Source organism: Chelonoidis abingdonii, chromosome 4 (assembly GCF_003597395.2).
Source record: "Chelonoidis abingdonii isolate Lonesome George chromosome 4, CheloAbing_2.0, whole genome shotgun sequence".
NCBI classification, from domain to species: domain Eukaryota; kingdom Metazoa; phylum Chordata; order Testudines; family Testudinidae; genus Chelonoidis; species Chelonoidis abingdonii.
In genome coordinates this window covers 21262826-21287041 of record NC_133772.1, presented here as the reverse complement: position 1 = coordinate 21287041, position 24216 = coordinate 21262826, and the positions used below count along the sequence as shown (strand labels likewise).

Sequence of the window (24216 nt, the reverse complement as noted above, 5' to 3'; positions counted from 1 at the left end):
TTACCTATTCACCAAGTCAAATGGGGAAGGACGTGTACCTCAGGCTGCGGCACACACCTCTCTGTAACCCACTGAAATCAAGGTTAGGCACTTCAAGCAGCCAGCGGGCTTGTTCCCCCATTCTTGGCCCTATCCGGAGTGATCCATTTTTAACTTCACCATCCTCACTGCGATTCCTCGCCATTCAGGAGGTTCGTTGTACACAGTGGATTGTCTCCTTGTGTCCTCGATGTCGCCTGGTTGGAGTCCAGGTTTATCCTCTCCTGAGCAGTCTTTCTCAGCAGAGCTGTTGTTTTGTCGTTGAGGATATATTCTTCGTATGTTCTTGCTTTTCTCTAGAGGTACAGAAATCAGTATCTGCCACATCCCTCACTCTTAAGTTATTGCTAAATGTTATCACCCTCTTCCCTTTGGTCCCAGTGTGCTATATATAGGCATGCCTGTTTGCTGAAGCCCACTGCACCTCTGGAGACTCAGGGAGAATTCTTGCCATTAGTTCTCCAACCACAGGGGGAGCACTCGCACCCCTTTCAGGGGATGGCACTATTACACAATCTCCACCCACTTCTCACTGTGTTAGTCAGCCAGCTGTGCTCACCACGCGTCAGGACTGCAGTTGTGCCTGGCTGCTGAGCAGAGGCCGGGGCACGGGGTTTCCCTCAGTGGACATCAGAAACAGTTCGTCGTGTGCTGCTTCCCTCCAGGTATAGATAAAAATACACAAAAGTGGCCAAGTACCATTTTGCAACATGCTATTCTTCTATATTGTTCCTCATTTTTAACCTTCAGTGTGCAAATCTCCTTTTTACTCTCCAAACTAGAATTGTAAAGGCATAGCAAATGTGCAGCTTTCTCATTTTGGGCATGTTCTCAGGATGAGTCTTAGGAAATTACAACACGGGTAACACTTAGAAAAGACGTGCCAATAAAGTACACATATATCATGTTCTAATTTGTACGTAGCCATAGAATAGGTCAGGCCACCCATTCTAAGTGTGATTCCTGCTTAACTCATGTTTTCTCGCCTACTTCCAATGGAAATTTTTTTGCAAAATTTAAAGGACTTGTCACCTTAACTAAGATTTTGTTTTATTCTTCTTGGGTACACTTTAAATTATTAAGGGTGGAAGATTTTAATATGAGAGTTGTTTGTTTGTTTTGTTTTTGCCTTTAGCATCTTGATGGCGATTAATAGTCACTTTTGCTGTTTTAGCAGTTTTACTTTCCTCTGTCATGCAAAAGCCCAGTGGAGCGGATTGCCAACATCCGTACATGATGCAAATATCCATGGGATATAGCAGATATCTTAGATTTTGCGGCTCTAAATACAGATGACTTTTGTTGCTGGATATTTATTTTTAATGAACATACTTTAATATTTTCCATTGCCCCATTCTCTTTTACAATTATTTTTTTTTGCTCTGTAACAGGTGGCATGTCACCCTTAATATCTGTGTAGGGGACTGTGTGGTGGGGGTGTCAGAATATCAAGTGAGAGCAGAGAAAGATCGTGTAGTAAGACAGCTAGCACCCTTTCCTCACTCCATGCACAACATGGAAGATCCAAATTGGGGTGTGACAGGTTTGCACAGGACCTTGGACTGTCAGCTGACCGTGCTGAATTACATCTGAGCCATTTCCTGCAGCTTGGACTCAGAACCCTGTCTTGTGAGCAGACATTGCCAGCCTGCTGCAACACAGACCCAGGTCTGGCCACACCCCAAAGCTGCCGACTAACAAAAACTGCTCCGCAGGTACCTATCTCCAGACCGCAACCCCAGTCCAATGGGATCCAAACCCCAATCAACCCGTTTTACCCGTTTAAAGCTTAAACAGGTAACTCCATATTGTTACCCTCGATATCAGTGAAGAGAGATTTGCACAGGCTGTTTGCTTCCCAGGATGAATCACTTAGCTCTAGGGTTCAAAAATGATTTTTTAGATCAAAAAGTAGGTTTAAGTTGTTTCATGTATAACAGACAACGAACAGTAAGTTATTCAAGCAAAATAAAGCAAAAAATGCCTAATAAATTAAAGAACTACTTTACTGGTAAAATCTCAACCCTCAAGAGATGTTCCACTATGCTTCTTTCACAGACTAGATTCTTCCATAGTTCTGGCCAATCCCTTTCCTGGCACAGTCCTTGTTAGTTCCGCAGACATCTTAGGTGGAAACTAGGGCGTTTTCTCATGACTGGAGCCCCCGTATGTTCTGTTCCACCCCCTTTTATAGCTTTGGACAGGTGGGAATCTTTTGTCCCACCCCTCCTTCTTGATGGAAAAGTACCAGATTGAAGATGGTTCCAGTATAGTGTGACAGGAGTCACCATGTCACTGTAGGACCTTATCTTTATACCACGGGCTGCCACACCTCCACGGAAGGCTTGCAGGTAAATCATATCTAACCAATTGTCCTAGTACAGTGGGAGCATCAAATTCTAAACACCATTAATGGCCACACTTTTAGTTACTAGGACCTCAGAGTGTTACTTCATATTTTAGCTTCGATACAAGAATGTACTGCATACAAAATAGGATGAACACACTAGTATATTATAAGCTTTGTATGTTACGGAGACCTTTTGCTAAAGTATCAGAGGGGTAGCGGTGTTCGTCTGGATCTGTAAAGGCAGCAGAGATCCTGTGCACCTTATAGACTAACAGATGTTTTGGAGACGTGAGCTTTCGTGGGTGGAAATACCACTTCGTCAGACGCAGGAGTGGAATTTCCAGGGGCAGGTATATATATGCTAGCAAGCAAGCTAGAGATAACGAGGTAGTTCAATCAGGGAGGATGATGCCTGTTCTAGCAGTAGAGGTGTGAAACCAAGGGAGGAGAAGCTGGTTCTGTATTGCAAGCCATTCACAGTCTTTGTTTAGTCAGAGCTGATGTGTCAAATTTGCAGATGATCGAAGCTCAGCAGTTTCTTTTGAAGTCTGGTCCTGAAGTTTTTTTGCTGCAGGATGGCCACTTAAGGTCTGCTATAGTGTGGCCAGGGAGGTTGAAGTCTCTCCTACAGGTTTTTGTATATTGCCATTCCTGATATCTGATTTGTGTCCATTATCCTTTTCCGTAGTGACTGTCCAGTTTGGCCGATGTACATAGCAGAGGGGCATTGCTGGCTATGATGGCGTATATTACATTGGTGGACGTGCAGGTGAATGAACCAGTGATGGTATGGCTGATCTGTTAGGTCTGTTGATGGTGTCGCTGTGCGTGTAGATATGTGGCAGAGTTGGCATGCGGTTTGTGCATGGATTGGTTCCTGAGGGTAGAGTTACTATGGTACGGTGTGCAGTGCTGTGTGAGAATACGTTTCAGGTTGGCAGGTGTCTGTGGGCAGGATTGGCCTGCCACCCAAGACCTGTGAGTGTGGGGTCATTGTCCAGGATGGGTGTAGATCCCTGATGATGCGTTGGAGGGGTTTTAGCTGGGGCTGTATGTGATGCCAGTGGAGTCCTGTTGTTTCTTCTTGGGTTTGTCTGCAGTAGGGCTTCTGGTACACGTCGGCTCTGTTGATCTGTTTCCTATTTCCTGTGCGAAAGCCGGAGTCTTAGGTTTAAAAAAAAAGAGGGCTGCTGAAGGTGAGGAGTTATAACAATGTAAAGGGGTGGGGGGGGGGGGGGGGGGGATGGAGGAGAGGGAGGGTGGGTGGCGGGGGGGGGAAAGGCGGTGGGGGTAGGGGGGTGGGCTGGGAGGAATGAGAAGGGGGAGGGGAGGGGGGGGGGGGAGAGGGGACGGAAAAGAAAGGGAGAGGGAGGAGGGAGAAAGGAGAGGAGAGAGAGGTAGGGGTAGGAGAGAGGCAGGAATGCGGTTGTACCTCAATGCGCAGAGGGGCTCAGGCGAGGGACAATGGGGATGGTGCGGGGCGTGGGCAGGGAAAGGGGGTGATGTCCACAAGGGAATGGAACGCTGGAGGCCAAGGAAGGTAGGCTAGCGGATCGGTAGGTTGCGATTATGGTTATATACCTGCCCCTGGAAATTTCCACTACCTGCGTCTGACGAAGTGGGTATTCACCCACGAAAGCTCACGCTCCAAAACGTCTGTTAGTCTATAAGGTGCCACAGGATTCTCTGCTGCTTTTGCATAAAGTATATTCGTTACATCATATTCACACTCATAAGCATATTTCCATAAAACATTATGGAGTGCAACGTCACAGAGGGTTTTATCTTATTGAGAATCATGTGGAACAAGCATCAGTCTGATTGTTTAATTCTGCAGAGTGTTTTGCAGGCTGTCTGAAAGATGCTGTACCAAATGAAGCTGTGTCAGTTTTCACTTTAAAATGTAAAAACTGTACTTCCTTATTCCCTGCCAGACTGCCTTTGTAGCTTCTTACAACCACATTCCTCAATGAATCACGACAGATAACCCTGCACCTTCCAGTTTTGTAACCAACGCACTTTTTCTCTCAATCTTTTGACTATTGAGAAATGTTTTAATTTTCTAAGTTATTTTAAAATGGACATTTCCTTTTCCAGGAAATGGGCAAATGTCCCAAGCCAAGTATATCAGCCCTGTAAATCTCCCCTTGCAGGATACTCAGTAGGCTGCTGTGTGGGGGCCCCACTACACAGGACCCATGTGCTCTTAAACTTCCCTTGATCTGAGTAGGCTCCAGCACTTTCTTTGACCGCTGACACACTTCCTGGGCACAGACTCTGTTACCCCTTTCTGGAAGTAGAACCTCATGGTTCAGCAGCCCAAGGCCCCCAGGAGCAGTGCTGACCTGTTTTCTCCCTCTCCGCGAAGAAACCCGTCGTTTAAGCGCACTCCTTCCCAGAGCTCCAGCCTTGCGGGCTCTCTGGTTTACAGCGTATCTCTTCAGTAACGCATGACAGTTGAAGCACATAACGCACAGGCTTTGTAAAGGTTTCTAACAGAATTACTGTTTACTTTGGATGGCACGAGATACACAGATCTAGACAAAATCATAAACCACTTATATGCCCTTCCCTGTCTCAGTTTCCTCACGACTCTTGAGCATTCTTTGGGATTTGGACAGAGTCCAGGACTCCACTCCTGTATATAGCTTCTAGAAATAATAGAGTGAGTTTGTCTCCTGCAGCCAACTTCTTTATTTCTCAGCTGATATCTCAATCAAAAACGGCCCCCTCTGTTCTGAAAACATGCCCCTCTGTACCTCTCTCTTGCCCCACATTTTCTTTAGTCTTTTTTAGCCCCTGCTCTATCACCTCTGTCCCTTTGTTCTCCTGTTTGGGGATTTTCCATTCTGCACTCCCTGCAGATAAACCTGATCAAAGTGGTTTTCCAGCTCCGACACCCTTCTTTGCATATTGTTTGGCCAGAGCCTAATGGTTAAGTTTAACAAGTTTTCTTTTTTCTGAAGCTTCTTCCAAACAGGATGGCTGACACCAGGGACCTCACCAGCCCATGACTAACTCTCTGTGCATTGAGACATTCACTGATTCAACAATTTCATATAACTAAACAGATTTCATAACATGCTCATAGGCAGGTTCCCCAAATTGTCACACCAAGTAAAATCAAATGCTAGGTACCAGACCTGAGTTTTAATTTTGGCTCTGGCACTAACACCCTTGCCAGGTCACAGCCTACATGCCCAAAAACTTGTTTTGGGTGCTGAACTTGAGACATGATGGGCCTGATTTTTAGAGGTGCTCAGCACCCAAAAGTCCAGTTGAAGGCAGTGGGAGCTGAGGGTCCTCAACATCTCTGAAAATCAGGCCCAAGCTGTTTCAGGTTGGGCACTCAGAATCCATGGCCACTTTTGGAAAAGTCCTTGTCTTCCCTGTGCCTCTGTTTTCTATAATTAAAACACGTTCTGACAGTGCCTCACATGCGTGTTCAAAGGATTAATTAGTTAATGTTTGTAAAGAGCTTTGAAGATGAAAAATGCTAATTATTATGTACAGTATATATGCTTGTTCTTGTCATGGCAAGGATTAAGGTAATGTACCTTTACCCCAGTCAGGACATTTAATGAACTGAGAGGACTTCAATATAGCCTTGTTATATGGCCTTAAGAACCATCCACGTGTGATCATGGTGTAAAATGCTGGCTCAATAACACCCATTTTGTTAATCCACCAAAACTGGAGTTCAGTCACGTCTATAAGACACAGACTCTTGTTGGGGGAAGAGTGGAGCCATGCTGCCGCAGTGGAAACACAACTGGCATTATTCACATTTTGCCAGATTTTCAGAAGGGCCAAGCACTCACAATTTCAGTTGAAATCAATGGGGAAACACCAGCCACATTGCCTCTAAGAACTTGCAGGATTGATAGTGGTGTGCACCTGCTGCTACATCTTGAGGGCCAATGGTCTGGTAGCTTTCACCAGCACTAAATTCACTTACTTGTGCGGGAGGAAGAAGATGAGAAATAAAGTGTCTGAAAACCAACTTCTTATAAAAAGCACATTCATCATGATAACTAGAAAGTAAAAAAGCTATCTGAGTCATCTTAAATTTATTGCAACTTATAGGTGTCAGGTACATCTAGCTTTCTCTTTCATAACACTGGTTTATAAGAAATTATGAGAAAGGATTGGGTCATTTCAGTGCAGGCTCCTACAGAGTGATGGAGATCATGGAATCTCTGACATATATGTGTATTTAATCTGGAGCAAAACTGACAGCAAGATTTGTTGGTTGACTGATGACAAAAATTCAGTTGAGATTTGATCACAGCAGCTATTTGATAGTTAAATAATTATGATTAATAGGTACCAGTATTTCCTTGTCACCTATCATTGCTTAAATGTAGCGTATTTGGAAGGTTTGATGTAGATTTTATAGAGTGTGAGGTCTTGTCTACACTAGAAATGTTTTGCTGTGGTATTGCTGTACCGGCAAACCCTCCAAGTGTAGACACATCTTATATCAGCAGAAATGTGGTTCTGTGTCACAGCTCACACCAGTTCCCCAAGAGACATTACGCTATGCTGGCAAAGTCATTTTTATGCCAGTCTGTGTGTCTACAGTCGAGCTTACACTGCCATAGGTATGCTGGTGTAAAAAGCCAAACAAACTGCACTCCTAACCAGCTGCTATGCCAGTATAGGTTTTACATGTGGAACAGGCCTAAAAAATATCTGATAAAGCTTTTGTAATCTTAATTGATTTATTTTTAAACATATGCTATAGATTTGTATCAAAACGAGTTACAAGACTTGCTGTGAATTTTTATGTAGTTTGAAATTTAATGAAAGTCAGTTTTGCAATGGCGTTGGCAGGTTTATAGTGTGCTTTGCTGCGCTTTGTGGAGATACATATTCCGTCTTACTCCAGGCAGTAAGTTGCTAGAAACAGAATTGTGCTCATTTTAAATGTGTTCATTACTTGGAGATTAATTTTGTCACGCAGCAGTATGAGTCTAGACAAATTCTAGTAATTGGTGATAGGAGTTCTGTACTGTGATCTGTTAAATTTCCTCAAACTAAAATATCCTTGTGATGGATCACAGAAACCCCTCTGGGAGCTGCCAACTGATGTGCCAAGACTACCTCTGCTCCTGTTTTCCCTGCCAGCTCAGGACTCCAGCACCCTGTCTTGCTGAGCCAGACACTCCCATCTATTCCAACAAAGACCCAGGGTCTGGATTATTTTTCCCAAAGCTGCAGGTTAACCTGAAAACAGCTCACAGAAGTGTGCTTGCCTTTAGCATTCAGATGCCCAACTCCCAATGGGGTCTCAACCCAAATAAATCTGTTTTACCCTGTATAAAGCTTATGCAGGGTAAACTCATAAATTGTTCGCCCTCTATAACACTGGTAGAGAGATGTGCACTGTTGTTTGCTCCCCCAGGTATTAATACATACTCTGGGTTAATTAATAAGTAAAAAGAGATTTTATTAAATACAGAAAGTAGGATTTAAGTGGTTCCAAGTAGTAACAGACAGAACAAAGTAAATCACCAAGCAAAATAAATAAAATAAAATGCGCAAATCTGTCTAATCAAACTTAATACAGATAAGATCCTCACCGGTTCCAGAATGCTCCCTTTTACAGACTAATCTCCTTTTAGCCTGGGTCCAGAAATCACTCACACCCCTTTGTTCCAGTTTCTTCCAAGTATCCTGGGGGGGTGGAAGCTGAAGACCACATGGAGGGGTCTTCCAAGGGTTTAAATAGACTTTCTCTTCTGCCTAGACACCTTTCCCTCCCCCTGTGTAGAATCCAGTCACAAAACGGAGATTCGGAATCACATGGGCAAGTCACATGCCCATGCATGACTCAGGACTTGCAGATAGCAGCCATTACCCACATGCTACCTTGAACATCCTCAGGTAGACTTCTTATGTGGATTAGAGTCTTCTGAGCTCTTTTGTCTGTAAGAGCTTCCTGACTGAGCACTTAACTTGCACATTCCTTTCCCAAGAAGTGACCAAATGTTCTAACTAAGGCTACTTAGAAATCAAGCAAGTATATAGCCAATGTTCATAACATTCATAACTGCATGCATCCAAATAGGATTAATGCATTCAGTAGATCATAACCTTTATGGTGATATGTATGGTATGTAGCATAAAATGCATTCTAAGCATATTTCCATAAAGTCTTATGGGAGGTACCGTCACAGTCCTTACTAGGGGCTGGTCTACACTACGGGGGGAAATCGATCTTAGATACGCAACTTCAGCTACGTGAATAACGTCGCTGAAGTTGAATATCTAAGATCGGATTACTCACCCGTCCTCACCGCGCGGGATCGATGTCCGCAGCTCCCCCTGTCGATTCCGGAACTCTGTTGGGGTTGGTGGAGTTCCGGAATCGATATAAGTGCACTCGGGGATCGATATATCGCGTCTAGATGAGACGTGATATAGCGATCCCCGAGCAATCGATTTTAACCCGCCGATACGGCGGGTAGTCTAGACGTAGCCTAGGTCTTTCATGTTGCTGTGTATCCATTGGAGCCAATCGTACCTATCTAAAATAGAATTGCTATTCAGAAGAAGGTGTTGTGGTTGCCAAAGAGCTATTTTTTCTCATGAATACTACATGAAGCACAAGCAGAGTCTTTTCTAAAAATATGCAGAAATAAATATGTTGCTAAATTAGTATTTACACTTAGAAAAAATAATTAGTTCCTGCTTTTGTTAATTTCTAATTAGGAATGAAACACTTCCATTGAGCTGCGCTAATGACAGCCCTGAAACCCTTATTTCAGTTCCGCTGTACTGCTCATTAAGACCATCCTTCTTGGTGCATTAAGACTGAAAATCTCCCTTGCTATTATTTACTAGTAGCTCGTTGTTTCATTATCGAATATATTTTATTCACTAATTCTGTAGCTTAGTACATGTTATATCCTGTTTTACAGAACAGTCTTGAAAACATTAGACTCTAATTGAGACAAAGGCAATACAACTAAATCATGGTTGAAGCTCAGGAAGTGGTACACCTCATTAGTGAAATCAGCGTAGGAAAGTATTTGAAAAACTAAGAGGGATTTGAAGGATCAAAGGGAGGGGAAGTTGCCTTGTATCAGGCGTAGCATGAAAGAAAGTGTCAAATTGAGAATGGGAGAAAGAGGCAAAGGGGAGCAGCTGGGAGAGAATACAGTAGGATTGGGTGAAATGCTCTCAGATATATGGGTAGAGCTTTAAAGATCAGGACAAATAAAGTGAAGCTAATATGGAATGAGAAGAAACCAGTGACTAGATACAAGGAGTAGGGGTGATGGACTCAGAATGGTAAAAGCGGGAGAGCGTACACGGGAGGGGGGTTGCATTAATTAAAGCAAGAGCTGATGAAGGCCCGGATGAGGGTTTGGCAAACGTGGGACTGCTTGGTAATAATGCAGAAACACTGTATGCAATACGATTATTGGGATAGTTACTGTACGATTGCATTGGGTTAAATATTGGGAGGTTTAATATGCAGCAGCACTGGGTTAAATGAACAGGGTTGGGAAACCAATAGGAAGGCAACACAGTGGTTTGAGATAAGACATCTCCTGGCAAACATTTCCAAGGGGTTAGGAGACAATGGCTGAGCTATTAACTGTGAAGATCGTACCTTCTGGGCTCCAGCCAGGTTACAAAGCTTGTTTTGCCATTGCTGGGAACCAACAGATGAAAAAGACTATAAACAGTTAAAAGGACTCTGTCCAGCAGTCAGTCAGTTGTTTGAGGGCTCTTTGGGGGACAGACTGATACACTGGGGGGGCTATCTGAGGAAGTTAGGCCTTTTAGGTTCCCTTCAGGGGGGATGATAACCCTATAGATAAGATAGACATGTATAGACCATTTATTGTTTTAAAAACCTATTTTTCTCTTGTGTTATGCTTTGTTTGTATAATTAAGATTAAACAATATGTTGGTTTAAGAAGACACTCTGATTACTATTTATCACTGGTCACAGACTCCCAAAGGGAAGAACTGCAGGTGTCAAACCCAGTTGGACCTGCTGGCTTAGCATGGTTGATAGCCTGGGCCATAGTACCCTGTGTAAGAGAGAATTGCATGACTCCACCCCAGGAGAGGAATGGCATGAGGCTCGTACCTGACGGGTGCACTCAGACCAGAGAGAGCACCAAGACACACACAGCCCTGTGACTATGAGACAGGGTTTTAGTAGGAAGGGTGGAGAGGAAAGGCTGGATTATTAAGATGTTTTAGATGAAGAAGCAACAGGTTTAGGTATTGCATATGAGGGTTGGGAAGACCTCATGTGCAAGAAGGTTTAAGGGGAAAGCAGGGATAAGATGGCGCTACACAAATATTGAGAGGAAATTGTGTGACGGGGGGGAGAACTTATTCAACACTGAACAAAAATGTAATGGCACTAACTCTTCAGACAGTCAAGCTACTGAAGGAACCTCTAGGGGACACTGTGCTCAGAGGAGGGAGGGTTTCTGGCTGCTAGGAGGGAGGGTTTGTTTGAGAGTTGCCATTAGTGAATCCCCAATGCTCCTCCCTTTTCTCTCCTTGGAACCCCATTATTGTCCCCGGTGGCTGCAGTCAGGTGCACAGGAAGCAGAAAGCTCTCTACCTTCTGGTGCTTTGCGTGGATGGGATATGAAAAGACTGCGGAGGAGAGAGGGAGCAGGCGTGAGGTGGAAGTTGGGACCCTTGCTGAGGGTCAAAAAGGTTCATCTAAAAATGGCAAGTTTAGTTTAAATGTAGGACAAGCTTCCTGATGGTAAGTGTAGTTCTACAACAGAACATCTGCCAAGGAAAGTCACTGAGACATCGGTGAGCCATTCAGAATGAGATTAGATAAAACTCCCCATGGACTAGAGTAGGTCTGAAGTCAGTGGAAAGACACCCATTGACTTGAATGGGCTTTGGATCCAGCCTTAGGTAGAGGGAGTTGAACTCAATGACCTGTGAGGTCTTCTTCCAACTCTACTATCCTGTGATCCTCTCTTATAGGACCTCTCTAAGGACCGGCAGTCAGTTTGCATTACAGAGGCCCAGCATGAATATTAACTGTGCCAGTGGGACTGACCAGTCAAGAAATCAAGAGTCTAATCACCCTGCAGAAAATATAACTCCTCCAATCCATGATCCAGAAGAAGATAGCCTGGCCCTAGACAGCCAAACCCCTAGCATTTCTGCAGTGCCCAGGGATGATGGTAAGGATGGTGGACACATTTATTTTGTAAGAACATGTAACTAAGGGAGACATGGTTTCAAAGGTCCTTTGATTCCTGGGGAAGTGTTTCCCAGGATCCAGAAGGCAATTCAGGATACTGAAGGACACATTTTCAGCTGGGCCTTGAAATGGCTTGCACTTGTGAGTGTGCAGAATTGAACGTGCACATACATGTGCCCTTACTTAGTTATTTGCACTTGCAAAATCTGTGTTAATCATGTCAGTATGAAGGTTCGCAATGGGGTCTGGGATAGTGTTGTCTTGGAAAGATGATCACTACATATAGAATTCATATTAAAAGTTGTTTCTCAGTTAATATTTATCGGGTAATGGACATGATGCAGTGAGATGTTATGTCCTCATCACCAAACTTGACTTGAGTGGGAATGGAGGGCACTCGGCATCTCACAAAATCAGGCCCATTCTTCATGTTTGTACCCCAAATATTTGTTACTAATGGTACATGACAGTTAGGCACTATATATTTATACCCAAATGTCTGAGATCTAATGATTTATTGCTTCAGTAAAACCCTTATTAAATGACAGCTGTGTCTCAGAAAGGAAATAACATATGTGTATTTAATATCTCAGCTTAGAAGCAACTCTCAGTTAAAATCAGACCTATTCTATACCATTCTTAAAGGAAGCCACCCTTGTTTCAAACCTGCCCTTGCAGAGCTGGGCCAGGGTCATGGAGGATTACTTGGAAGCAATGGTACGACGGCCTTTTTACACGCCACAAAATTATAACATTTATATCCAGTTTAAACCGCACATCCATTGAGAGGGCCCCTGGAATTGCAGAGTTCACTAGTGCCAACAGCTGGCCTTGTTTAGTTCACTGGACCTTTACCACACATACCACAGGGGAAGGTAATTAAATGAAACCAGCACAAGAGGCTGCTTTTATTATTGTGAATCCTATCTCAAGTGACATCTCCAAAGTATCCTCAAACATCCAGAAGTAAGAATGTGATTCTGCTCCATCTTCAGTCCTTTGAGCGGTTGCTTAAGACAGGTATCGGTGTATTTTATCTGTCTCGTTTTAATCTTCATGCTCCCATTTTATCCACTTAAACATCCACGTTAATCAGAGCTCCCTAGAACTGTAGGGAAGTTTGCATCCGAATCTAGATCAGATGTCAGGCCCATCTGTAGCCTGAAGATGTAGTATGGTGTTACATAATATAATGTCCTGTAAAATGCTATTCCATATATTGACATCCCTTTTCAACTCCGAGTGTTGATGTCAGTCAGCAGCTCTTCCTTCTTGCATGACCCAAAGCTTTTCTATTTAATTGTTGGGTTTTAATATTAACTGTGCTTATCCAGCAAATAGTGTTTGTCTCACAATATTTATTTGTGTTGGGTTTAGATACCGAATTCAGATACGCTTCTCGCCCAGCAACTCCCCAATTAAGTAACATGCCTGAAGATACACCTGGCACTAATCCCAAAGCTGGGAGTAAAAGACATCTAGACCATTTTACTGCTCAAGAACGAAATGGTAGCAGCGCCATGGGCTCCACCAGTAGTTCACAATCCTCCCAGGCCCCAGAGAAAGTGACTCTTGTTGTAGATGGCACTCGATTTGTGGTAAATCCACAGATTTTCACTGCTCATCCTGACACCATGCTGGGAAGGTAGGTGATTTCAATAATTTTAAAGATGTTTAAAATGGGACAAACGCTTTCCGAAAGCAACTAGAACGTGAGATCTCAGCTCTCATAAGCTAAGCGGAATCAGACTGGTTCAGCACTTGGCTAGGAGACCCTGTAAATTAGAGCCAGCAAGAGGGAAACTGATGATTTGGTAGGTAGTGCTTCCCCCTCTGAGTCAGTACTGAATCAGCACTAAGTATGGCAGTAGAAGACACTCTGCTGGCTCACTTCAACCCCTGCCTTTCTGCTATTTATCATGTCTTTCACTCCTCCCCAGTTCTGCTGTGAGTAATTCAGAGGCTTAGTCCCCCAACTGTCCCAGGAGCCCCCTTCCAAACCCATATAATGTATTTTATTATCCAGATAAGTGACCTAATCATGAACTCACTAGCTTGATTACTACTAGCCAAAGTGTGTGTGTATGTGTATGTATATATATATATATATATATATATATATATATATATACTCGTTGCTACTTCACCATCCTTTTTCCCCCTCAAGCTGGACCTCAGTGGGAGGGCGTTGGTAGCCAAGAAGCATTTATCTGACCCAAGGTTGAATGCCAGCCTTCACAGAACAGTGACTGCTACTTCTTCCAAACAGTGGAATGGTTCAGTTATGGACACACAACTCTGCTACAACAGGGCCTGTTTGAGATCAAATCTCTTAAAAGTCACAATAAAATAAAGCACTGAATTTGGGCCTCCAACTGTAAAGAACTGTGGGTTTTTTTATTGTTCTTAATGTCAGTGCACCATCTGGTCTACATTATGAATGTATTAATATATATTTGTATATGTGTTTTTATCTTTCAGAATGTTTGGCGCAGGTAGAGAATATAATTTCACTCGGCCAAATGAAAAGGGAGAATATGAAATTGCAGAAGGAATTAGTTCCACTGTATTTCACACAGTGCTGGTGAGGTCACATTTTTAGCTATGAAAACCGTTGTTCATCATGTCTGCAAAGCTGCGCTTCCTTCAGAGCAGCTGCTTGCCCTTTCGAATTTACGTTCCAGAACTATTTTACATTTGGATTATAAATCTTAATCTCTTCTTTCTTATGTGGATCAATCTGCCATCTTGTAACTTGTGTTGCCACTTCTTTTCCCTCCCTTTGTACCATTTCAGTTTCTGAGCGCTGCCCTCAGTCACCCTATTTCTGCATACATTAATTGCATGAATAATTCCTCTGTTGCATGGCAAAGCTGCTTTGTCTTTTTTTTTTTTTTTTTTTTGCTAGCTAACAAAGTTGTTCGTGACTGTCTGCCAACAGAACGATAAACTAATTAACGATATTTCCAGGTTAGCCTGAGATTTTTTTAAAAAAGAAACATCATCTTCCTTCTTAACAATTTATTTACAGGATTATTACAAAACTGGAATCATTAACTGCCCCAATGGAATTTCTATCCCTGATCTCAGAGATACGTGCGATTACCTCTGTATCAACTTTGATTTCAACACAATCAAATGTCAAGACCTAAGTAAGTACGGGGGAGAGGAAATTAGCTAGAAGTTAGGGCTTGATCCTACAAGGTGCTGAGACTTTAGCCCCAATCCAGCAAAGCATTTAATCATGTGATTTACTTTAAGCAGTTTTGTTCCATTGACTCCAGTGGCACTACTCATGTGCTTAAAACTAAGCATGTGCTTAAGTGCTTTGCTGGACCAGGGCCAGAGTGCTCCGCATCTTGCAAGATCCAAATTCTTGCTCTTCTCTTTTTGTGTGTGATTGCAAATAATTGCAAGAATTTAAATACTGGAGGGCTATTGCTGGAAATGATGCTGTGATGAGGTAATATTTTTGTGACCCCGGTGTCGGCCTCAGTTTCCCTTATGCATTGCCTCGTTAGTGGGAGGAAGACTATTCGCTCTCAGAGCAGGCCGAGATATTGGTATGAGTGATGCCTAGCTGTCTGACCCTGAATGAGTCATTCAAAAGGACTGGCTGACACTGACCCCATATCTATGGTGAATCTGAGAAGACAATAGCAAATCCAATCACCAGGACATTGACCCCTACGCCACCTCTACACGAGCGAGTTTACAGCGGCACAGCTGTGCTGCTGTAAGGTCACTCGCATAGCTGCTCTAAGCTGACAGGAGAGAGCTCTATAAACCTTGAGCAATGTAAGTTTTGTTGGCATACATAGCCATGACTCTAGCAACCAAAGGCTCAGAGGCAGATGGATTTCCCTACCTCCCAGCAGGGAAGCTGGGCAAACTTTCTCAGCTTGGGAACAAAGGACTAGGAAGATGTGAGGTGGCGGGTAAGAGTGGGCTGCTGGAAGGAGTCTGGGCTCTTGCCTGAGATGTCACAAAGGAGTTCAAACTAAGGGCTTGTCTACAGCAGTGCTTCAGTGTAGACACTACCTATGCCAAGGGGCGGGGTTTTCCTATGGGTATTGGTAAGCCACCTTCCCAGGAGGTGGTAGTTAGGTAAATGGAAGAATCCTTCTGTCAACCTAGCATTGTCTACACTGGGCGTTAGGTCGGCTTGTGCTGCTTGGAGGGAGGGGGGTGGATTTTTCACACCTCTCACTGATGTAGCTGGGTCAACCTAATGTTTAGTATAGACCAAGCCTCAGAGCTAGAATAATGGGGTTCACCACAGCTTGGCTGAGCTCTGGGCTAACCAGAATGGGCGATACTTTAACCTTCAGCTCTCTGAGGTAACCTAAAGACTTCCTGTGCTGTGTTCCAATTAACTAAGTTGAGTGTCACTGCAAATGCTTGGTGAGGTGCATTAATCCCTGAAGAGCGTACAAGTCTCTGCCAGGCATCTGTCTCTGCTGGACTTGCTGTGAAACAGGAGTGCTGGTGCCCCAGAGGTTCGGTCTAAGGAGGCAGTTGCGATAGCATGACCTACCCTGTGCACGAAGAGTGAGACCCCTTGGGGTCTAGCAGGCACACCAAAGGGCTTCCTCCTACAGACTGTTCGAAACCTGGGGTGCCTACCACAGATCCTGTGGATCTGCGACAGATGCATACATTTAAATTCACTGTAAGAATTCATGGTAATCTATTATTAATTCTCTATTATGATTTTACTATAGTGATTGGGTCTGGGCTTTTTTTTTTTTTTTTAAATCATTCCTTGTAATGGCCCTAAAATTTAAATCAACTTTGTATTCTATTTTTGCTGTTGCCAGCATTGTGATCTGGGAAGTGGACTAGAGATACTGTTCGTATGAATGTATGTTTTTAAGGTGGTTGTCAAAGGGGTCCAGGGCCTTGGGATGGGTACTCGTTTATTGTAGATATAACTATCAATAAAGCATAGGGTTGAGATGTATGTTACATAAAATGTTGAGATGGTGCTATGGTTAAAGGGATTGGGATTTATGGGCTCTCCCAGTGACTGTGTGTGAACAAGCCATTGAGTCCACGCTTGGGTGCCTAAATCTATCTACAGGTACCTAAATACATGGCCTGAGTAAACACAGCTGCCATTGACATTAGAGATCTGTGCATGCTCAGCATCTCTGAAGATCAGGCCACCTTTATTTAGGGCCTAATTTATAAATTTACAGTAGGAGCCTTGTTTTTGAAACATTTGGCCTTGATTTTTTTTCTACCCTCAGTTTCCCATCTGTAAAATGGGAACACCACTTTCCTTACTTGGAGGTTGTGAGGCTTTATTCACTAATGTTTATAAATGCTTTGAGATCATCAGATTGAGTGCTACAGAGAGGCAAGTGGTGTTGGTTTTAAAACCATCTTACCGAGTCATACCCCCAGAAATGTGTGTCCTAGTTCAGTTTAGTATAAAACACAGTGGCAAATCAGTAATGCTTACTTATTTGTACTTGCTTTGTCTCCTTTAGGTGCTTTGTTGCATGAACTCTCTAATGATGGAGCTCACAAGCAGTTTGATAACTACCTGGAAGAGCTTATTCTGCCCATAATGGTGCACAGCGCCAGGAAAGGAGAACGCGAATGTCACATTGTAGTATTAACAGATGAAGACACAGTGGACTGGGACGAAGACCATCCACCTCCAATGGGAGAGGAATACTCACAAAGTAAGAACTGGGAATTGTTTTTTTAAAGACCATTTGTTGAATGAGGTGACAGCTTCCAGTGACTGGCTTTCTCAGGAGCTCTATTTGATCTTAGGCAAGGACATTTCCTTCGATTGAAAAGATGATAATGGCTTGATTTTTAGAGGTCCTGAGCACCTGTATCCTCCACTGGAGTTGTGTGTCTAATCAACACTTGGGAAGATCAGACCCTGGCTGTTTACTTCAGAATGCTTGATTCACATCATCAGATTTAACACAATAAAATAACTGTGATTTAAATTGTTTAATTTGTTAAATCTGATGTGTTATTTTTCTGTTGAGATTTCATTAGGGGGGGAATGGTTTACCACAGAGTGAGAGATTTCATCAAAAACTTGTAAAAATATTTATTTTAAAGACAATTGTCTCATTAATATTGACCTAGCTAAGTGTTTAGTGACGAGCCATATGGCAGATCTTGATTCCAACCTTTTGCTGTCAGCGTCTGTAGGAGTTCTATGAACATATAGAAAGCAGAATACCCCAATGAAGACTGTTTGAAGCCAGAAATCTAAAGGCAAAGCCAAACAACCAGAGACTTTCATATTGGAGCAAACCTTAAAAAAAAAAAAGAATATTTATAGAAAATAGTATATTTCCTCTACTTTTGTCAGTGGACCCAATCACCTATCCCTCCTTCACTTAAGATTCGTATTGATATTAATGAGAGCTTTGGCGGCAGAATTGCTCTCAAATAGTGGTGTTGGAATAAGTGTGTCCTTTCTTACTAGCTTGTCTTCTCCTTGTAGATGCTAAGGGCCCTCCCACCTCCTAGGATCAGGCCTCTTCTGCTTAATCCTACAGAAAACAAACAATCTTGTTTCTGTGACATTATAGCCTGATAGAAGGGAGCTGGCTGGGTGGTCTCAGGTTTAGAAGCAGATGAACTGTAGTGTAGAAAAGGGAAATAATCTGCTTGATAACAACATTCTAGTCAGCAATACTAAGGAAGGGTAATTAGATCTAAGTTTAAAGGAAGCTATTGTGTATCTGACCATTTTCCCTTGTGTGGGGACAAAATCCCTCTTTAGTATATGGAAGTTGCATCATCCTTGCTTGAGATAACATTTTAATCAAACAAAGGCACAAAACATTCATATTTCCCATTTGCAGTTTCCTGGATAGAGCAGACAGACAAGATTTGTTCCATTTACCAACACTAAAAACTGGCATATGATCAGTGATTTCCTGTAACTATAGGCTGTTGGATGAGAGCAGCCACCAACCACCCATGTTTAAAGATGTGATGGGTGGTTGTTATTGCTTGAGACGCACTGCTGCACCCTGATGCAAGAAGATGCTACTTACATAAAAGTCTTGGGGACAGATTTATTAGAGAAGATGCAATATTCACTGGGTTTGCAAAATGAATGTAACTAACAATAAGAGGGTAGAACTAGTGAAAAGATAATCCCACACACACACACTCTAACTTGCATCCTTTTCTTAATTTGCATTTCCTGTAAAAACTCCTGTACCTTCCCCCCGAAAGGGTTGTATTCATTTTACCTAGCCACTGAATGGTAACTTTCACCAATCTACATGAATTTACCACTTAACTATTTCCAGACCCATTTTTACCCACCCTGTATCTTGTATCACCCCCCACCTCACCAAGGAATTTGGGCCCATATGTTGCCTGATGATAGATATTAAAAGTAGTTCTGAAACCCCAAGGCTGACTTTCCCAGCACGCAGACTGCCAAGGGCTGCCCACAGGCATCACAAGAGAAATATCCCAGCCCCTACCATTTACGCCAAAAGCTAGGTGGAGATGCATGTCTTGTTGTGACTAATGAATCACTGTGTTTCTCAAGTTCTTTACAGCTCCAAGCTGTACAGATTCTTCAAGTACATCGAGAACCGTGATGTTGCAAAAACTGTCTTAAAGGAGCGTGGGCTGAAAAATATTCGAATTGGCATTGAAGGTACATTTTATTTCCTAAACAACAGAAACCTTAAATAAAGAGAGAACACAATTGGTTTGGACACCAATACCTCTACTGCCAGTTTCAATACCCGGTCTCTGGGGGAGCTGGTAGAATCTGAAGCTCTGTACTGTAGTCCTAGTTCATTTTTACAGAGTCTAAATGCAGAATGAGAGCACTTTTCCACCTAGTGCTAGAGGTGTTGTCCCCGCTCTACCCAGTATTCTTGCCGGGCCATAACTTGTTCTTTAGGGTTCCTTTTGTTGTGCAGTGCTGTGATGCATGAAAGGGGTGGATTGGAACTGACAGGCTGATTGTGCTTCAGGTTATCCGACATGTAAAGAGAAGGTCAAGAGGAGACCCGGAGGCCGGTCAGAAGTTATATACAACTATGTGCAACGGCCGTTCATCCAGATGTCTTGGGAAAAGGAAGAAGGAAAGAGCCGTCACGTCGATTTCCAGTGTGTGAGAAGCAAATCTCTAACAAACCTGGTGGCAGTAGGCGAGGATGTTTCAGAAGACCAGGAACTTCTGATGCATCATCCACCCCAGGTAGATGAACTTGATAGGTTAAATGCACCATTCTCACAAATGGCTCCTAACGATCTGCCGGATTAATACAGACTAAGGGGTCTGCGGCTTCCCAGTAGCTCTCCTGTGTTGGGAAATTTCTCAGCATCATTTCATCCCAGGACATGGGACACGCTCTCTTGCAAGGTGTTTTATCCTTGTAGTCACTCTTATTATAGTGGAATATTTCAAGCATGTTAATAATGAGCTCTGGTCCCTGCATCTAACAGTGCAATTGCAAGGACAATTGAGAAGGAAGGGATGGAAGCTCTTTGCAGCCGGAGGCTTTGAGATTTCCCCAGGTGCCTGTGCCCACGTGGATTGGTGGTGGTTGAGCTTCATCTAAACCTGTGAAAGAACAGAAGTGTTTAAAAAAAAAATTCATCGTAAGAAGGAGAATGCTGTGAATATTAGCATCAAAAGATAATTATATTGTAGATGCTTGCCTTTGTTTTAACGATGATCACTCAGTTACAAAGGGACCAACCAGCACCGCAAGACAGATTCCACTTTTCCATCCAAGCGCAGATGGGACACCGTTGTGTCAGTAAAACACCAGAGGTGAAGGAATCTGTTTACACCACCAGTAGGCCTGGCATCCAGCATGTATACTACTGTAGTCTAGAAAGGTGGAGATGGTTTAACAAGTAGCATTCAGCTGTTCACAGGCCAATGCTCATTTACAGTTCTGTGCAAGTCAGAATCACCTCTTTTTATTAAGGACACGGTTGTGCTGTTGAGCTTACCCAGAGTAGAAGGTGGTGTGGAATGAAAACAAATCTAGATAATATTTTGCCAAATAAAGCAGTCTGACTTAGCCTATGAAATGTGTGAAGCTCCTTTAGCAATGGCTCTGTAGCTGAAGAACCACTGTTTCTTGCTGCACATGCATGATAAGCCAGAGTCTCTCAGCACAGCCATGTAAACTGAATTTACCTTGGCAGAACCCGTAGGTAGTTTTGTCTTCCTCTTTTACGATTGCTGCAGCTATTTGTTGAAAATTCCCATTGGCTTCAATGGGGGCACCCCACACACATCCAATTGCAGAATTTGGGCTGCGGTGCAGATTTCAAGGCAAACTCCTTCCTTCCAACTGATTTGCCTGTTTGACAGAATAGAGTTACCCAAAAGACTGGGGGGGAATTTTAGCAGCATTTTGTATATACTTAGTAAGAACAGCTTTGTAAGGAAGTAAATCTACAGCTGAGAGAAAATGTTTCCTGCTTTTCCTGACTTGTTTTGGGAGGTGGCATGTGCGCTAAGGGCCCAGTTCAGACTGGATACAAGAACATACAAGCCATGACCATGTTCAAACATGGTTGCAGCCAGTCCAGTCTGAAGTCCTAATTTTTTTAAAGGGGTGCAAATGTTCAGTTCTGCCCCTCCAAATAAGTACACCTGCAGTTAATTGTGGTTGAAACTCATACCTCTTACACATCTGCCTGCCTACAAAAACAGAGCCCAGTTTCTTAAAAGCAGCCCCTAAAATACTAAACTAAGCAGTCACTTTCAGCATTGCTTCTTTCCTCTTCTCCTCCCACTCCCAACCCACTGTTTGGTGAAAGCAACGCAAAGCATATTTTCCCTCCATCTGTTTGCAGATTGTAAACTAGACTCTCTTGCTGCTAAAGGTATAGTTGAGTGTTTTTTTTCTCGCCATACTTAACTTGATAATAAGCACAAATTGTCTTACGCATTTACAAATGCTGCTTTAGTTTAAAAAGAAAAATACTTGCTGATGTGTATCTAGTTCCCATTTGTATCTGTGCTTGACTATCTCTGAGGCCAGGTTCCCATATTTGCAGTGGCGCTTTCTTGGCCTCAAACAGATTTCCTCTCCTTACAAGTGCCTAAGGGAAGGAGATTTTCAAAACTACCTACTGAAAGTCACTAGGCTGGGTGTTCTGAAATCCCTTTAGGTGCTTTCGAAAAGCTCCTCCTAACTCTTTAGGGCAGGACAGAAAAAAAAAGTGTCCTTTACCATTTGCTGGCAGGACAATAGACATTTTATGCAATCGCTTTCTACTGTTAGTTTTAATTTCTTTCTATTAAATGCTGGAAGACTTTTACATGGCATGTGAAAAAAAATCTGCCTGCTGGAATGCCCGATTGAGCCCTTTCCTCAGGTTGGAGGGAGGTGCTCACATGAGACGACCCGTTGACTTAATTTGGAGTATCAGCAGTGTGGCCTTACGGGGTGTCTATTTCTGCACCACTTTCAGTTTTAAGTAAATTAGATATACAGGATAGTTGGTCTGGAATTTGAGTTCACATATTTCTGTACACACACAGTGCCCTCAACTCCCCTTGTCCACACTGGAGTATCAGGGGCTGAGCACTGGGTACCTGAACAGACCCTTTTAGATTCAGTGGGTGTTGAGGGCACTCAGCACTTTGTGTGTTAGGGGTATGGAATACAGCTAATTAAGAAAGGGTTTACATAAACTATTCTGTTCACCACAATTGTGTCGTTTACCAGATACAGTTCTGGAATGTTCTAAAGCAAATTCCACTGGAACATAGTTTAAAACTAAGTAAATGGTGACATTGAAAGTCACCGAGCGTTCAGGTACAAGATCAACTTGTTTCTTATGTTTTATATTTGGTTCAGTGTTACTCATGGTGTTTACGGAATCCTGCAGTTGTAAGGTTTCTTTTCTGTAATAAAGTGTTATAATTTACATGCAGTCTCTATGTTCTCTAGTAAGCAGAAAGGGAATTTTGAAGGACCGAGCTGTCCATCAAGCCTGCAGCTTTCCTGAGTCCCTTGAGCTGCTTTCTACTGACAGTTCTATTCCTTTCGCTCCTCAAGATCCCACTCACTGTTTATACAGCCCTGAAGAGACCCCCCATTTTCCTCTGCTTTACTCTCAGGCACCCAATGGCATGTGTGCCAAAGGTGGCACGTGAGCTGATTTTCAGTGGCACTCACACTGCCTGGGTCCTGGCCACCGGTCCAGGGGACTCTGCATTTTAATTTAATTTTAAATGAAGCTTCTTAAACATTAAAAACCTTATTTACTTTCTATTTACAACTATTGTTGTATGTAAAGAGACCTTCTAAAAATGTTAATGTATTACTGGCACATGAAACCTTAAATTAGAGTGAAGACTCGGCACAGCACTTCTGAAAGGTTGCTGACCCCTGCTTTAGCCTGTGTGGGTAACAAAAGGGGACCTTCCTTTGCTCCAGGGGCTAAGCTACCCTTGTGCTTCTCAAGAGCTGGGACCCAGGAACTGAACTTTGTCTGCCATGCAGCACTTACCCTTAGCAGCCAACCATTACCGTTAGCTCACATCTGTTTAAAGAGGGTTTCCCAGGCTAAGCTCTCAAGGGGCAGGGTTTGAGAGTCTTTTCAAAGAAAGGCCAGGGCTGTCACTGACCAGTGATGAAATCTCATCCTTCCCTGGCAGATTGAAGGGTTTGGACTGCTATTGAAATTCAACTTCTGATTTTGGGATTAATGCCGTAGGCTCAGTTGGCTATAACAAGTTACACAGTAAGATTCTAATGTGCCAGCTTTAAACATCAGCTCATTTAATGCTGGTATAAGTGATGGCCAAGATTTTCAGACAGGGCTAGTGATATTGGGGCTCTCAGTTCTTGGGGGCCCAACATGACAATTTCCAGAGTGTAGGTCTTTGTGTCAGAATACCCCGAGCCTTGCCTAAATTTGAATGCCCACTCAAAATTTCACAGCAGGCATGCTCATTCCATAAAGAACTGTACCTAACACCCCACAATCCAAGCAGCCCCACGCACTGCGGCTCAGTTCCCACTCTACATACAACAGGGAGTGAAATAAAGGGGTGGCGCTCAGATAGTCTGACCCACTAAAGGAAAAAAACTGAACTCCTGCGTGCTTTCCCTCTTCCATTTGAATGCTGTACACCCTTTTTTCTAGCCCTAGGTGCCTTCCTGGGATGTGGCAAAGTCTAACAAACAAGAGCTGCAGTTCTGATTCCCCTTGACCCTCCAGCTCTGTGGGAATAGAACCGAAGACCCAGCCCTCACATCCTATAACAGGGGCAGCTCCTTCCCTGTGCATACAGCAAGGGTTAAATTCACATGCAAAAGGTCATCTCCGCACACATTTCAGGGGTTACCACTGAGCCCTGGGATAATTTACTTAGGACAGACCCTATAGGCTCCATACTGGGATCAACACCCCATTGTGCTGGACACTGTACACAAAGCACTTGGAGAGTACGAGAGCAGGGAGTTGTTTAACCATTGTCAAGTGTTTTGGAGGTGTCGTGCCAGCCTGTGGTTACCACTAAAAAGTTTTAAAATACTACTAGATCTAGACAGGTAGCAACACTGGATATGGCTACAGCTGTTCTTTTGCTGTAAATGTAGCCTGGGGGAAAAATAAGGTTACTGCAGAATCT

General features: G+C 43.2%; 1 protein-coding gene across 3 annotated transcripts in view; it reads left to right on the top strand.

Moving 5' to 3' along the window:
* KCTD20 (potassium channel tetramerization domain containing 20) overlaps positions 1–22505 on the top strand; it is a 32016-nt gene extending 9511 nt beyond the window's left edge. For 2 of the 3 annotated variants that reach the window (XM_075064950.1, XM_032804852.2), the window contains 7 exons: positions 11372–11574; positions 12972–13239; positions 14076–14178; positions 14626–14746; positions 17090–17287; positions 19144–19254; positions 19580–22505. In XM_075064950.1, the coding sequence (XP_074921051.1) occupies positions 11372–11574; positions 12972–13239; positions 14076–14178; positions 14626–14746; positions 17090–17287; positions 19144–19254; positions 19580–19872 (1297 nt within the window). In that variant the 3' untranslated portion in view covers positions 19873–22505. The remainder of the gene's footprint in view (positions 1–11371; positions 11575–12971; positions 13240–14075; positions 14179–14625; positions 14747–17089; positions 17288–19143; positions 19255–19579) is intronic. The other variant, XM_032804854.2, reaches the window with a different exon arrangement.
* The last annotated feature ends 1711 nt before the right edge of the window (positions 22506–24216 follow it).